This window comes from Pituophis catenifer, unplaced genomic scaffold, assembly GCF_029215685.1.
Source record: "Pituophis catenifer annectens isolate HBS135680 unplaced genomic scaffold, rPitCat1.0.hap2 SCAF_1, whole genome shotgun sequence".
NCBI lineage: Eukaryota > Metazoa > Chordata > Lepidosauria > Squamata > Colubridae > Pituophis > Pituophis catenifer.
The window spans coordinates 224409623-224427336 of NW_027256881.1; the positions used below are offsets into that span (position 1 = coordinate 224409623).

Consider the following 17714-nt stretch of genomic DNA (forward strand, 5'->3'; position numbering starts at 1 on the left):
TTTCACTGAGTCTGTGATTCATTTCTACCAAAATTATGGTTGTAGTTCTGCAGTTTAGCTTGTCCCGTTCTTTCATTTCTGGCATCCCTTTTGAAAGAAAGAAATACACCTCCCCAAAAATAAGCAGAGCCTCAATCAAAGGCTAATGGAGAAGAGACCAGAGGTGGGTTTCAGCAGGTTCTGACCAGTTCTGAAGAACAGGTAGCAGAAATTTTGAGTACTTCGGAGAACCGGTAGTAAAAATTCTGACTGGCCCCGCCCCCATCTATTCTCTGCCTCCCAAGTCCCAGCTGATCGGGAGGAAATGGGGATTTTGCAGTAACCTTCCCCTGGATTGGAGTGGGAATGGAGATTTTACAGTATCCTTCCCCTGCCACGCCCACCAAGCCACACCCACCAAGCCACACCCACAGAACCAGTAGTAAAAAAATTTGAAACCCACCACTGGAAGAGACCTACTATAAACAAAAGCAGAATCACCTAATATTTTCCCAAATGGGATTTTTATGAATGTTTTCCGAATAAAGATTCTGTTTTAGAAGAGATAACAAATAGATAGCAAGGTACTTGGGCGGATACACACAGAGTAAATATCTCTATGTTGTCAGCTTTCTTATACATACACCTAGGCTCTCAGATAAGGAATATTAAATTGCTTTCCACTTGGATGGCAATTTAGGTAAAAGCGTAGACAGTTATTGATTGTAAGAAGCATACTTGTGCTATTAGGAATACAGGAACTAAGGTAACATTTTGGTGATTTTTCAGTATTCAACAGTTGGTAGCAACTTAATTCATTAGTCATGCTGGCTGAGGCTTTGGGAATTTTAATTCAAAATATGTATGGAGCATTAAATTGCCTGACTTTAACATAATCCTGCTTGGTTTAACTTAATATTATCTATTCTAATTGGACAACTCTCCAATGTATTAGGTAAAGATCACGGATTTATTTCCCCCACCCCCCAGAAATTGAACTTGGGATCTTGGATCTGCAAAACATGCATTTTGCCATGCCTTCTATATCTCCTTTGACTAAAACATGCATGTCATATACAGTAGATGAACATTTACATAAAAATCCACACATACCATATTTTCCGGCGTATAAGACGACTGGGCGTATAAGACGACCCCCGACTTTTCCTGTTAAAATATAGGGTTTGGGCTATACTTGCCGTATAAGACTATCCCTTATTTATTTATTTATTTATTTTATTTATTTTCAATTTATATACCGCCCTTCTCCCTGAGGACTCAGGGCGGTGCACAGCCAGAATTAAAAACATGAAATACAAATATTAAAAACAATTAAAATCTATATAAATTTGGCCCAAAATATAAAAAACCACAAACCAATTAAACATTTAAAAATTTTAAAAAATTTCTTCCTAAGCCAGCCAGGCTTGCTGGAAAAAGTGGGTTTTAAGGGCACGGCGGAAGGCACTGAGGTCTTGGATTCTCCTTATCTCTGGGGGCAGCTGATTCCAGAGGGTAGGTGCCCCCACAGAGAAGGCTCTCCCCCTGGGGGTCACCAGCCTACATTGTTTGGCTGATGGCACCCTGAGGAGGCCCTCTCTGTGGGAGCGCACGGGTCGCTGGGAGGTCGTCAGTAGCAGCAGGCGGTCTCGAAGATAGCTAGGCCCTATGTCATGGAGCGCTTTAAAGGTGATAACCAACACCTTGAAGCGCACCCGGAAGACCACCGGGAGCCAGTGCAGCTCGCGCAGGAGCGGTGTTACATGGGAGCGCCATGCTGCTCCCATCACAACCCGCGCTGCTGCGTTCTGGACCAGCTGGAGCCTCCGGGTGCCCCTCAAGGGGAGCCCCATGTAGAGAGCATTGCAGTAGTCAAGGCGAGAGGTGACGAGGGCGTGAGTGACTATGCACAGGGAATCTCGATCAAGAAAGGGCCGCAACTGGCGAATCAGGCGAACCTGATAAAAGGTCCCCCTGGTTACAGCCGTCAGATGTTCCTCCAAGGACAGCTGCATATCCAGGAGGACTCCCAGATTGCGGGCCCTTTCTGTGGGGGCCAAGGACTCGCCCCCAATAGTCAGTGATGGAGTCAACTGACTATATCGGGATGCCGGGAGCCACAGCCACTCAGTCTTGGAAGGGTTGAGCTTGAGCCTGTTCCTCCCCATCCAGATCCGCACAGCCTCCAGGCACTGAGACATCACTTCAAGGGCATCGTTGGGGTGGCCTGGGGTGGAGATGTACAGCTGGGTGTCATCAGCGTACTGATGGTATCTCACCCCGAAGCCACGGATGATCTCGCCCAGCGGCTTCACATAAATGTTGAACAGAAGGGGCGAGAGGACCGATCCCTGTGGCACTCCAGGTCGACCTCTGCCCCCCTGCCAACACAAACTGCGACCGGTCGGAGAGAAAGGAGGAGAACCACCGCAATACGGTGCCTCCCACCCCCAACTCTTCCAGCTGGTGCAGCATGATACCATGGTCGATGGTATCAAAAGCCGCTGAGAGGTCTAACAGGACCAGAACAGAGGAGCAACCCCTGTCCCGAGCCCTCCAGAGATCATCAACCAACGCGACCAATGCCGTTTCCGTGCTGTGCCCAGACCTGAAACCCGACTGGAACGGATCTAGATAAGATGTTTCCTCCAGGAATTGTGGAAACTGTCGCGTGACCACACTCTCAACAACCTTCGCCATAAAGCGAAGGTTGGAGACAGGACGATAGTTGGCCAATATTGCCGGATCCAGGGGCGGCTTCTTGAGGAGAGGCCTCACCACCGCCTCTTTCAAGGCACACCAAATAAAAATTAAAAAACATCAACTGGCTCACCCACAATGTAAAAGCAGCTGTGCTAGATCCAAAATGGCTCCTGCAACAAGCAGGAACCTCACACAGCCACAAAAAGCCCAAAAAAACAACTTTCACACTTTACACACACAAAATTCCACATACAGCTTTGTGAGATTTTGTGTGTTTGTGTAGTTAGAGTGAAACACTACAGAAACACACTAAATCTCAGAAAGCTGCACAAATATTATTTTATTTTATTTTTATTTTTATATGAAAGCTAAATTTAAAACTTCCTAAACTTTAAATGGCTAGGTCTAAAAAAGAACAATTTAAAAAAAACCCAATTAACTATTTTTTTTAAAGCTCCCAAAGGGGAAAAAAACTTACCCAATAGAACAGGGGTCTCCAACCGTGGCAACTTTAAGAGTTGTAGACTTCAACTCCCAGAATTCCTCAGCCAGCTTTGTTTTGCTGGCTGAGGAATTCTGGGAGTTGAAGTCCACAACTTCCTGCCTGCTTGATTGCAGGCAGGGAGTGGCTTGCTGATGGAATGGATTCAGGCAAGCGAAGCAAGGTAAGCGTTGCGACTAGCAGCTAAGGTAAGCAAGCTGGAGGGGGAAAACTTTTTTCCTTTTATATGGCTCTGGCGATCCAAGCTGAGTTGCCTGATTAGCAGGCAACTCAGCTGGGATCGTCAGAGCTTGGATCGCCAGAGCCATTTAAGGCTCGTCAGAGCCTTTCGGGCTGGTCTGCCTGGTTACAGGAGAACAACACCCGGCGTATAAGACGACCCCTGACTTTTGAGAAGATTTTCATGTGTTAAAAAGTCATCATATACGCCGGAAAATACGGTATATACATCTCCTCTACATCTATTTAAAATTATTCTTGAAAACCACAGAACCATTTTCAATTCCTCTGAATTTAAAGTTATTTTAATGTAGTGATTAGTAGAAAGGCGTCCATGTTCTTAATAATTGCTACTTCTGGTGTAATCAGTGAAAGTTCCTTATGTGATGCTTGTTACTAAACTTTAAGTACTAGGTTGATCTTCAGTGTTGGTTTTTTTTTTAAGATAGAAGAACCTGGATAAGTCCCTGTAAAAGTAAAAATAATTTACTTTTGTTACAGAATTCAAGATTAACATTTTGGCAAAACATAATTTATGCTGTGGCTCCATTTTTTTTTTAAAGAGTATATATTAAGAGAAAGTTGATTTTATGTTAAGATAAATGACTCCTCTAAGTGCTACTATAATTTATTCCATGACTACACATTATTTTATTGAGTTGGAAAACCTAACTGAAAGTCATACTGTGTCCGTCTGATAAAAGAATATTTTCTAAACATGAAACTACAAGTAGTCTGCACTGGGACATTTTTTAAAGAAAGATGCAGTCCCAAACACAATGTTCCTTTTCATTGGTTTACTCTTAATAACCAATATGAGAAAGAGTCAAGTTGACAATATAAAATACAGTCTCTGTGTCTGTGTCTGTCTCTGTGTCTGTCTCTGTGTCTGTCTCTGTCTCTGTCTCTGTCTCTGTCTCTGTCTCTGTCCATCCATCCATCCATCCATCCATCCATCCTTCCTTCCTTCCTTCCATCCATCCATCCATCCATCCATCCATCCATCCATCCATCCATCCATCCATCCATCTATCTATCTATCTATCTATCTATCTATCTATCTATCTATCTATCATTATATTTGTCTCCCACACAGTCAAAACTACTCTCAGTTAACATGATACAGAAAAACAATTTAAAACACCTATGGTAATTGCAACAACAAAATAAAATAAAATCTCATTTATTATTAAAATAACAATTCAAAATAAGGTAAAAGAATTCACAAATAAAACAACTATAAATAAATCAACAAATGGAAATGGTCTGTTTCAATTAAAATGCTCTCCAGAATCTCTCTGTCCTTAGCATCTTTGTGAATGCAATCAGGGAGGGGATCAGCCTGATTTCTACAAGAGAGGGATAGGTAGATAGAGATGGTACTTTGTTCACTCACCATTTGTTCCTTCCTCCAGGTAGTACATAACATCCTCTGAGGTGGTAGCTCTTGAGAGAACAAATCTCCTTGTCTCTCAAGCTGTGTCTCTTAATTTAATTGCATCTATCCACTCTGTTTCTTCCAGGGAGGTGTCTGTGCCAGCAATTTGCTGTTTAGAATGTGGTTTGTTCCATTCCAATTTAACTTTTAATTAGGTCCAGCAACAACCTAAGCAACAGGGGCATAGATGCAGAGAAATAAGTTTCCATAAATATCTTGGACTTTAAATCTATAGTTTAACCTCATTTCCCCCTCAAAAAGACAGAAACCCTCCTCCAATCTCTGAGCCCCAATACAGGATGGATCGTCTTAACCTGTGACCACCAACTTAACTCATTTGATGATGAACTTTGACACATACTTTCTAAAATGCCACATATATAGTCTCAACATGGCTGCTCCATCCATGTAGTGCTGTGCTATCCCAGGAAAAAGTTGGCTGTTTTGAGGTGCTGCATACAGGTGTTTATGCTTGCCTGAGCATTGAAGTACATTCCCTAGATCCGCAAAGCCCTGTCTCTGTTTTGACTAAGACTCTCCTCTACCCCATGTTCTCTTTTAGATGTTGATCTAAGTTAACTGAGTTGAGTTCAGTAAATGTGCATAGAAGAGTAGCTGCAAATATAATTACAAATTTTATTTGATACATAATGCTCAAATCTGCTGTCATAATTGTCCATTCAAGACTAATGTCATAGCCATGTTAAGAATCAGCAAAGAGATCTACTACAATTTAAGCCTATATATAAGCTTTCCATCAGTTATAACACATGATTGGCCACTGGGCCATGTAAAAAACAGTTGTGTTTACTCTGTCCTAATTTCCAGGTGGAAATCATGTACAGTGCTCCTTTTGAATTTGTCATTTGTATTTCCAATGTTAGTATATTAGAGCAAAACAAATTGAGAACATACTAATACAGCTTTATCTGAGTTCTGCAGGATACATTTATGCTAGCTTGCAGTAAAGGAATACTGATAAATATAGATGCGTCCAATAGTTGGTAGTCTTATCCTTATCTGCTTCAGGGAGTAACAACTTTTTGGTACTCTTTGATTTGTTCAAAATGCTTCCCCCATATCTATGAGATGTGCTTAAGCCACATTATGCTTATAAAGGATATCGATTGTTAGGAAATTTAGTAATCCTATTTTATTTTCAAAAAATGAAAAATTACATTTTTAACCTCTATTTTTATTTGTACATTTAAAAAGAGAAGAAGCAAGAAATGAGAATGAATCAGGGTTGCAAAACAGGTGCATACAGACAGTCCTCGACTTATGACCACAATTGGGACCAGAATTTCTGTTGCTAAGCAAGGTGGTTGTTAAGTGAGGCATACCCAATCTTATGACCATTTTTGTCCCAATTGTTAAGCAAATCACTTCTCTAATTAAGTGAACCACATGGTCACTAAGTGAAATCAGCTTGACTTCGCTTATCAGAAGCCGGCTGGGAAGGTCCCAAATGGCAATCACATGATCCCGGAACTCTGCAATCATCATAAATATATGCCGGTTGTCAAGTGCATGTGATTGGGGGATTTCTGTGATAGTCTCAAGTGTGAGGAAGATTGTAAGCCACTTTTTTCAATACCATTGTAACTTTGAGTGGTCACTGAACAAATGATTGTAAGTCAAGGACTCCCTTGTAAATGGAATCTAGCTAATATCTCTATCCTGGACGTTAAAATAAATTAACACCTTGATTTGCTTGTGTTGTGTTTCTCATTTTGCTAGAGCATGGCACCATTTTGAAGGCACTGTCTACTACTAATAAGAGCCTGAGGAGTTGTTATTTAGAGGAAATGCAGATTCTTCCCGCCAGCCAAAAGGAGCCAATCCAAAGTCTTCAAATATTGCACAGTGGCAGATCGTTGTTTGTTGGTTTGAATAACGGAGTGCTAAAAATCCCCCTGGAGAGATGTTCAATGTACAGAACAGAAGGGTAAGAAAATTTATGGGTCGGATATATTTCACACTGTCTTAAAAAGAAAAGCACTAGGGAAACATATTGCTACTGATTCATTTTAGAATACCTTTCGTCATCATTCAAAGAAAGCAGAAAACATTGGCCTGAATGGATAGTTTGAAACAAAGAGAATAATTTGAAAGCAGCTCTCTCTTTTTTTTAGTGCATCTTCATTAGTCCCAATTAGAAATCGATGCAATGTACAAAGAACTCTGGTTTATTCCTTTTTCTTGTACATTCTGGAATCGACACCAATTTTATTTGTCTGTTCTGCATTACGCAAGTATTGTTCTCACAACTGTTACTCTGCAGCCCCAGTTATGTTATGAATGGATCTGATATAGGTATGACTAGACTTGCCGTACTTAGTGAAGTAGGAGAAGTTGCAGCAGTGGATAGAGTCATGGGTCACCTCTTTCCTACTTCATTGGAGGTTTGAAAGTTATCCAGAGTAATTTGTCTTCATTCAAATAAGTCATAGTCAACATTATCCACAGTTTGTTGCTTTGAATGAAAGGCAAAATTGTGGTTGATCAAAAGGCAAATCGGAAGTTTACAAACCACTCTTCAATGTTATGTTGGATTGCTGCTCTAATTTCATCTAATGCTAAACATTTCTGAAAGTAGAGAGTATCTTCGGCTTCATTCCTCAGTTCTTCTGGTTCCATATCAATGAGATTCAGAATTTCAAAGCAATTCCAGATGTTCTTCTTGAAAATGGTAGGTATGTGGTCAGTCTTGTACACCACCATGGAAACTTTCTTCTGCTGCTGTAGCTTGCCTTAGAACTTTCACAGTTTTGATCTGTTCAACAGTTCAGCCATATATTTGTTGTTATCATTGAGAATTTCCATCTTCCTGTAACAGTAATTTATCCAAGGTTACTTCTCTATATACTACCTGATGAAGATTATGTATATAGTTGCTTGAAGACTGTGTTAGCACTGAAGAAATCATTGGATTGGCAGAATTTGATAAGAAATATTCTTGCTTCATTTCAGGAAGCAATTTTATTGCCGTTATTATTTCCTCTGTAATGTTTTGGCATTCCAATTTTCAACCAACAGCTTGAATATTCTATTTAAAATTAAACTCTACCATAAATCTGGTTAACTTCATCTTCTTTTCCATCAGTGGTTAAAATTTAAACTTGAACAACTGTCCTATTCAACCATTTTCTGCAAAGTCTAATTGATATCATTTGGTCATTGAATACAATGTACCGTCCTTCCAGGATAATTCCTGATTATAAAAACACTGTTCTTTCTTTATTTTTCATGTCTTCAGTGTGGTGTATGATCTTCTGATTCAAAAGTGTTCAATTCCAGTTCATTTGAATTTCATTGATAACTCAAATGCCAAATTGTAATTGGTTTATGTATTTAATCTTTTATTGTGTTAAGTTTTTCCATAAACATGTTTCTTAAATACGTAAGCATACCATGCTGGATCACACCCCTAGTCTATCTAGTCCAACTATCTGTTTTCACAGTAGTCAAACAACTGCACAAGGAAGGCTATCAATCTCCCAGCAAATGGCCTTCAAAAGTAGTCACACGGCCATCAAGGCTAATAGCCACTGATCTCCATGGTCCCCACAAAGTAGTCCAACCCTTTTTTGAAGCCAGCATCTCATCTCCATTTTCCCACTAGAATTGTCTTCGCTGCTTTGGATTTTCTTTAACTACATGGCAACTAGATGTCCCACAGCTTTAATGTAGTCATGTCATAAGCATCTTTTGTACTCCAAAAGATCCTCATCTTTTCTTCAGTAGCCTGTTGAATGCCACAGTTGAGGAGCCCATCATCCGACCCTGTGCCCTCCATTATTTTATATTTTCTATCCATGTTGTTTTCTTGGCAAAATACAGATTGATTGTCCATAGCTTTCTCCTACACAGTGTGAAATGATGATTTTCTATCTACTTCCAGCATCTTCCCATAATGCTGCTGCCCAATATAAATGACTGCTTACATTATCTGGGTAGCTGGGATGACCTTTACACTTTGAGTGACCCTGCTGGGATGATGTACTGTTGACATACACTTCTGCCATTCTTTGCTCATCTCTCCAGAAACATCACTATTACAAAAATAAACACATGACTGTAGCGTATATGTGAGGTAACATGCCCAGCAATAAACATACTGCTTACGCATATTACATTTTTGTCTGAACAAATCCTCTTCCAGTTGAATGTTTAAAAATATGAATTGTATTGATGTAAAGTAGTGTTAGTAGATGACTATTCTGGATGAGACAGAAAGGAATAGAATTAACTGGGACTCCGTCATAATCTTTTAGCTGTCCAAGACAATAGTGTCTTTCAGTCTCTCTGTTTAAATCTTCCATAATATGACACCATAGTGAAAATGTTCTAAGCTGCCTGAATGTTTCCCTGCCAGCATCTACATGGGATATAGTTTTTCAGGTCAAAATAGCCATGCCAGTTTTTAAATGCATTTTTGAAGCCAATCACTTATTTCAGGCAAAGGTAACACTTGGAAAAGGAACATGTTTACATTGTCAGCTCAGAGATGGAAAGGAAAATGATTCTTTCTTATTTGCTTTCTTTCCAATTTTCGTTCCTGGGTTTATTCCTATTGCTCAGAAGCCTCACGGACAACAGATTTGTGTACCTTTGGTGACCTTGCCTTCAAGCCCTTGCAACAAAAAGCTGACAGGCTCTGAATTTTCACCTGGTTTCTAGAGATGGAAATGTTAGACATTTTTCAAGCTGTTTAAAGCTAGTCTCAAAAAACTAAGCAGAATTGGATCTGGCTAATACTAAAATGGACATCATCAGGAAATGCCAAGGCTATGGAAATTGAAAAGTATCCTGGAAGAAGGCAGTGTAAAACAAGCTACATAACGCTGCTGTTATTTTCATTGTTGTAGTTGTTATTACTATTATTAATTCAATTAATATATCACCCATCCTATTTAAACAACTCTGAGCATCTCACTATAGGTAGAAACAACATTCCAATAAAATCAAGACTAATGTACAAACATATAAAAACCATTAACAATCATTTTAAAATAAAAAGAAACTACAAGAACACTGCATGGAGTTTTATAAATATAAGAATTAAAGAACTGTGATTTTGTTATTAAATTTATGCAAGTAATTGTATAAATGCTCAATAGGTGTGTAAATAGACCTTATAATAATAGTTGATTGCAAATAGAATGTGAAGCAGAACTGTGATGTGGTCGCCAAAAAAAATCATATGTGGTTTTAGGCTGGGTCAGTCAAAATATATATTCCAAACTATGAGAAATAGTTATTCTACTCTATTCTACTTCAGTCAGAACTCACTCTGTCTATTGCACTCAGTTTGGGGCACTTTTATGGAGTATACAGAGGAATTAGAACAGGTTTAGAAAAGACCAGTGAATATAATCAAGGGACCAGAAATTAAAGCTTGTAAATGATTGAAGGAGCTGGTATATTTAACCTTGACAAAAGGAAACTAAGGGGAAATGCAGAACTTTTGTACATAATGTAAGAGAGACTTGAAAATATCTGAGAATATGTCCTCTTATTCCAGGCTATAGGATATAAAGTAATGGACTGAAATTGCCAGAGTGTAGATTCCAACTGAATTCTTTAAAAAGACAGTAATTGTGGAACCATTGCCCTCTCTCCCCTCAATTAGAAGTGTTAAAGTGAAAGCCAGATGGCAATTTGTTTAATGTGCTTGAGTTTAGATTCTTGGATTGAAACGAGGTTAGAGTTGTTGGTGTAAGAGGCCCGTTCCAACTCTATGATTATATGAAATATTGGGTTAATTTTTGGATCTGGACCCACTCTGTTGCTCTGTCTCTCACAGTATTCATAAATCTTTTCACCATGCAATTTTTGAAATCATCTATTTTCTCTGGTGTGGAATGGAATGACTCTGACTCTTATAATTTCAAAACAGAAGCAGGTATAATATTCCAAACAGAAGTACTGGGATTTATTTGTTTATCAAATTTATATATGATTACCCAACTCCATAGCTATCCTCAATAGCTAAAAACGAGAAGGAAAAATGATGTAACAAGGCAAAAAGAGCATGTCCAGAAAAGAATAAGAAATCCAAGCCAACATATTAGTCTTTTAATATCTATAGTTAGCCCAAGGTCCATGAGACAGATAGACAGCAGACCACGAGAAAGAACTGTAGACTCCACTGGGAAGATTTTTAAAAAATCCCAAATGAAGGCAGTAGGAAAACCTCTTTTGTATAGTTGTGAAGAAAAGTATTTGGACATTCCTGTTAAGTCATTAGAAGTCAAGCTTTACTCAAACTACTGCATTATTCCTATCTCTTGTTTCAGGCATCAGTTCTAAAAGATGGATATTGTATTGACAGTTCCCAATATACGATGATTATGGATACTGGCTAAATCTTAATTTTCAGTGCAGTCCATTAAAAAAGCTTAGAACTTTCAGTTGAGTAGGGATAGAATTATGTAGCTTTCTCAATTCTCATGGTTAGAAATCCTTTTCAGATGTAGTGATGCTTTTGTGAACGATATTCATTTCTCTTGCTGAATTGGTCAGACATAAAAGTTCCTTGAACTCAATTTGATCCCTTCTTTGTGATCAGGAAGAAATAGAGCAGCAATCTTAACTTTTATAAGTTCATTGTATGGTTGTGAATAATGGGGAATGCACTTTGCAAAAATTGCCATTTCTGCAGAATCTTTTAAGAAAACAAAGACAGACCTGCCCTATTTTGTAGATGGGGTAATGAAAAAAACTGCTTTGTAAGGATATTTCATTCAAAAACTTGGCCTTCGGGGGGAAAGATTCCTGCTATCCCCACCCCTGACAACACATATTCTGACTAGCTTTGTATTGGTTTCACACTTGTTTGTATCAAGAAAGATGTTTTAATTTCATCTATTGCTTTCCGCCTGGCATTTTTCCTAGGTAGTGATTTATAGCCTATTGTTGAGCCTATGTTTAATACATGCCAATAAATAGTTGCAGAAAGGAAGCAAGATATTCTTCCTCTTTTTCATACCTACTTCAGTCTCTGTGTGTGTGTGTGCGTGTGCATGTGTGTGTGTGAGAGAGAGAGAGGAGGGGGGCTTTTTACAGAAAGCCCATCCTCAGCAAATTAACTTTTGATAATTTTTTTTTTAAGAAAGAAACACAGTGGAGGACTTTGTGCCCCTAAGGCAGGAATACCATAACCTTGTTTATTTTCTTTGGCTTCATCTTGCTTTCAGGATAGCAGTGAGTTGTTTACACCCTCAAGGCTGATTAGAAGTCTTGATTATTCAGGATTTTTGGAATCCTCCCAATCTGACTACAGACGATAAAGGGTGGTTGGGAGGAGAGGAAAGCCGATCAAACCCAGGAGACAAATTGATCTTAACATTGATTAAACTTAGGCGCGCTAGCGTTCTCAGCAGATGTTAGGCTCCAGGATATCTTGGGAGCTCTCAGCGGTATAGTATGAACAAAGAGTGGGACAGACACTACGCTGTTGACATTTTCTCCTCAAACGGTTTGCTCTTATTTCCTCTGCACGGAATTACTCCAACGGCACTGCTTGATGATGTCTCTCTTCTGGCTTTGTTTTCAGAGCATATATCTGGCTTGATTTGACCATTGGACATTTGCTACTGGTCTGTAGTGGTGGGATATCTTTCATAGCCTCCCAGAGCTGCATTTTCAGAAGAGAGTATCATTAGGTCAGGAATCATGTTTATAAAGAGATATGTGGACCAGAAAATTTTCCGTGGAAATGTTTCCGCATGAGAATAATAAGCAGTACCCTGCTGAATCGGACTCCTGGCCCATCTAAGCCAACAGTCTGTTCTCTCAGTGGCGAACCATCTGCGCAAGAAGGCTGACCAGTTCCCAGCAGATGGCCTTCAAAGGCAGTCACACTCCCACCAAGGTTAATAGTCATTGATCCTATAACGTCCATGAATTAGTCCATCCTTTTTTTGAAGCCAGCCAAGTTGGTAGCAATGTCCACATCACATTCTAATGAATTCCAAAGCTAAATCGCAAATTGTATTTTAAAAACACAAATGTCTATCTGATTCTTTCAGGATGCAGTTTCATTTGGTGGTCTAATATTTGAGGAAGAGTAAAATAGCTACTCTTTGTCCACTTTATCCACACCATGCATACTTTTATACCCTCCAATCATGGCCCCTCTTCTTTGCCTCTCTTCTAGAATAAAAAGCCCCAAATATTGCAAACAATATTCACAAGATGTTCAGTCCTTACAGTCTCTTGATCATCTTAGTTGCCATCCTCTGAAACATCTCCAACATCCTTTTTGAGTTATGGCAACCAGAGCTGCACACAGTATTACAGATATAATCATGCCATTGATTTATATATGCACATTATGATATTGGCATCCCTAATTATCCCTAATGTGCTGTTAGACAAGTGTTGGCAAATCTTTTAGGCACTGAGTGCCGAAATGGGAGCGTGCACGCAGGGGAGGACTGGAAACCGGAAGAGCAGTTCCCCAGCGTGCACATGCACACCAGGAAGCTGAGCTTCTGGTTTCCGGTGTGTGCATGCATGCCAGTTACCTAGTCTTCTGGTTTCTGGTGTGCATGCGTGCATGAAGACCAGCTGGCCAGTACACATGCATGCACCAGAAACCGGAAGCTCAACTTCCAGGTGCGTGCATGCACACCAGGGAGTTGCTCTTCCAGTTTCTGGCACTTCCCTGCATGTGAAGACCAGCTGGCCAGTGCACATGTGCACACCGGAATCTGGAAGAGCAACAGGCAATGGCTGGCGTACCTGGAGAGATGGCTCTGTGTGCCACTTTCAGCACGTGTGCCATAGGTTCGCCATCATAGTGTTAGACCACTGCACAATGGATGCACAGTGAGTCAGCATCTTTGTTGAACTGTTCACCGTTATCAAAGCTCTCTTTCCTTATCAGCCATTGCTAGCTCTGATCCTATTAGTTTGTGTGATCTTCTTAGTTCGTCTACATAAGACAACTTGCCAATTTCAAAAAAAATGTGTGGAATGTGATTTTCAGGGGATTGATCTAAAAGTTGAAAAGGGGGGAATTCTCTCCCTTCCTCATATCAAATAATGGAGCCCAGATAATTATAGAAAATGATGAATATTGGGAGGGTTATGCTAATTGGAAATAATTTAAACAGGAAAATATTCCAATTCTTGGAAAACCTGTATCTCTATTTTGAATTCCAGCCATCAGAAAAAATAAGCTGCTGAGATACATTTGCTATTGTGTATTCTTAATATTGTAATCCTCTAATATTTTTGAAATAGTTTCCTATTGTTAATTTCCTTCATAAGGTATTTATGGGTCCATATAATCATGTTTAAAAAGGCAGCATGAACCAGCAGCATGAGCAAGACTTATCTGTTATGTGAAAAGTTTACTTGTGCTAATTGATACCATCTTCAAAGACTATTCCCAGATGTATGTTTTCTTGCATTTTTGGTTTATCACTTGTATTGCACATAGGAAGGAAGAAGCCAATTAGTTGGCCATTAGAAATAGACACCATTATTTTATGAGGCTAGCAGTCATGAGAAATAGCTCCCACAAAATCATGGGAAAATGGTCTAATGGGATACAGATGTGACCTTTCTCAAACTTTGTTACTTTAGTACTGTCTTGATTACACATCAGTCATATAAAGTACTTATCCTGACTTGACAAGGCTGGCCAAAGAGAGGTACAAGAAATGAGGTATAAGCAGTTCCAATGAAAGCATTTTGTGTAAGCTGCAAATACTCCTTAATGTCTTTAATCATACCTTGTCTCTCACCCCAGCCTATCTCACAATTTGTTGCTGGGGGGTGGGAAATGGGAGAAGAAAGTGCTGTGCATACTATCTTGAGCTCCTAAAAGAAAAGAAGAATTCAGGGATGAATTCAGGGATGTCAGGATCACCAACCCCTTTGTTGGTTTTTTATTTAGAATAATGTGTGGATTATGCCACATTATGTATAAACCAGAGTTTAAGATAAGTGTGGACCAGGCCATTGTGGCTTATTCAGCAGATCATAGTTAAATCGCCTTGAGTCTTCGGAGAAAGGCGGCATACAAGTTGAACAAATAAATAAATAAATAAATTCTTTGGATAGTTTGTCAATTGTAATATTGAAAAGCTTCCTGATTGGTGAAGATCGTTGAAAGACTGCAATAAAAAAGAATAACCCAGTATAATTATAAATTTCAATAAAAAATCTTTAGATATGTTCTTGATAATTGTCTTACATCAGCTAGTTTACAAACATTTGGATAACATACAGTATGCTGTCTACAATTTGTCAACAGTGCTGAAAATAATCAAATTGGAAGTAGACATCCCATGCTGAGGGGCAATACACCCTGTGGATTTTTGTTTTTCACCAACAAAAAAAAATAATAAAGAGAATTGAGCACTAATCACCAAGATTAAAATAACTAAATTTAGAGATGCTCCTATGGTTGCTTGATGGAGTAAAACATCTTTATCTCTATTGATAGGCTTATTCCCTGGAAGATATGTGCAAGCTGTATTTTAAAAGAATGTGGAATTGTAAACATGAAAGATGAGAGGCCCAACATACACAAATATAAATATGAAGGATGAAAGGGCCCTTGTTTCTTGTTTTATTTTAGCAGAAGCCAAATCACCAGACTGAATTCAACTGTCAAAAATTGTCTGTAGTAAATCTCCATTTATTGTACCAGCTTGGTAGATGTCAGAGGTTGAGCTGAAATGCAGTTTAGATGTTCACAACTTGACAGAATTTTGCTTCTGCGCAGAGTTAGTCACTTCTTTTTACTGTGGATGTCCACAGTAAAATGGGCAGCCACCATAATTCCCTATGCTGTAAAATAAAGCATGTACGTATGTGTGTGTTGAAATGACCTATGATGTAAAACAAAGCATGAATGTGTTTATTGTTGGCAGAGTAGACCAAATACTAAATTGTATCCTTGGCATTCCTGAGAGAAGATCTAGTAAGAGGATCCCATTTGTCATCCCAGTCTAAAAGCTTTCTCCTCTGACTTTATTCTTACCATTTAAAGTCTCATTCTTAGTTACTTTTGCTCCTAGGAGAAAAAATGTGGGTATCATTCTTATCAATCTCTCTTCCACCAGACCCATCCAGAAAATGGGATATTAGAAATATTCTTTTAATGGCATTGGTTTTCTTGCTTTTCTAAGGTTTTTGTTGTTGTTCTCTAGGTGTCTTTGTAGAGCTGAAAATCAATATTAAAATATTTGAAAATAATTTTTAAAAAGCATTCATTTAAACAACCAAGAAGGTTTGCTTTATCAGTCAACACCCCCCACACCCCCCAAAAAAACCCCAAACAGTTCAGCGGATAAAACAATAGCAATTTTCTTTGAGTAAAACTGATAGTTGAAATGTGTGCTATTTGTGCTATTTGACAAAACCTGGGTGTCTGGTTGTCAAAAAATCGTTCATAAAAGCAGAAGAAAAATGAAGGAGGATGAAGGAGGAGGAAATAGCTTCAAGAGGTTGGATTCTATGTATTGTATATTTCATGAGTTGTCAGATTGCTGATATAATGCCCATATAGATCAACCTAGGTGGGACAGCATTTTTTAAAAAGTTTTTTTTTTCCTGAAGATTGGAGGATTTAAAACTCTCCAAATGCGATTGAATTATAGTTCCCAATAGCCTTCACTGTAGGCCAATCTGGCTGGATATCCTATGTGTATATTTCTGTAATTTTTAACAAAGCACAACTTTCCTGCCTTGCTCTGCTCTAATTACAAACTACACGATATCACAAAGTTTATGTTGAAAAATCTTTATTGCACATTTCAACCGGACAGGATTATATGGAAAATTCAGATGTTCTGTTACTAGGCCGTTTAGGTTGCTTTGTAAATTTCTTTTCTTACAATTTTCCTCAATGGAATTCGGCGTCTTGAATGAGCTACTATAATGTCTCACTCTAGTGAACTTTGCAAGATGTCCCAGATATATCCAAAATATATTTACGTTTCCATCTGTCAAGTTTTCCCACAAATCCTCTGAGAGTTAGTGGATATATTCCTTTTTCTGGTCTGCTGAAAATAAGTATCCCATAAAATAGAGGTGGGAGCCAGAGGCCCGCAACAGAGTCTGGCTTATTAATCCATTCAGTTGGGCCCATAACTTATCTTGTAACATTTATCCCCCTCTTTTAGGTCCCATGATATCCCCAAGGCCTGCTACTCCATCTAATCTGATGCTCTGCTATTCCTTCTAGAGCAGTAGGAATGTTCCCACTATGCACAGTTGTTGCCATGTCTGAATGCATTTAAGTAATCCCCTACCCAGCATCGGCTCTGCTTACATGTGTACTTGGTGGTTTTTGCCAGCTTGGGCAATACTCACTTAAGGTAGCTGACAGGGACCACTGGCAAAAACAGGCTCAGAGGAGGAGGTGGGCTGAAAATGAACATAGAAAATGAACCATGGAGCTGAAAAGGAAAGCACAGGAGAACAAAGCAAATAAGAAAGATCTGAAGCAAGGATGGCTGTTGGAAAAGGAAAGAGAAAAGCAGAGGAGTTTGTATGTAGGGAGGAAATGGATAGGAAAAAAATTATATGGGTGAATGGAGGGAATAAGATGAAAGGAGGTGGAAATGGGGGTGGATGAGGGGATCGATGACGATTTGATTTAAAATTAGTTGATGACTCTTTTGTCAAGTCTATATTTTGGGGATGCAGGTAGTCCTGGACTTATGACCGCAGTCGAGCCCAACGTTTCTGTAAGTTAAGTGAGACATTTGTTAAGTGAGTTTTACCCATTTTGCAACTTTTCTTGCCACAGTTCTTAAGTGAATCATTGCAGCTGTTAAGTTAGTAACCCGGTTGTGAAGTGAATTTGGCTTCCCCATTGACTTTGCTTGTCAGAAGGTCACAAAA

At 39.1% G+C, this 17714-nt stretch overlaps 1 protein-coding gene across 1 annotated transcript in view; it reads left to right on the forward strand.

Moving 5' to 3' along the window:
* SEMA5B (semaphorin 5B) overlaps window positions 1–17714 on the forward strand; it is a 188520-nt gene that overhangs the window by 100468 nt on the left and 70338 nt on the right. Inside the window, exon 10 of the mRNA XM_070957086.1 lies at window positions 6582–6789. Within this exon, the coding sequence (XP_070813187.1) occupies window positions 6582–6789 (208 nt within the window). The remainder of the gene's footprint in view (window positions 1–6581; window positions 6790–17714) is intronic.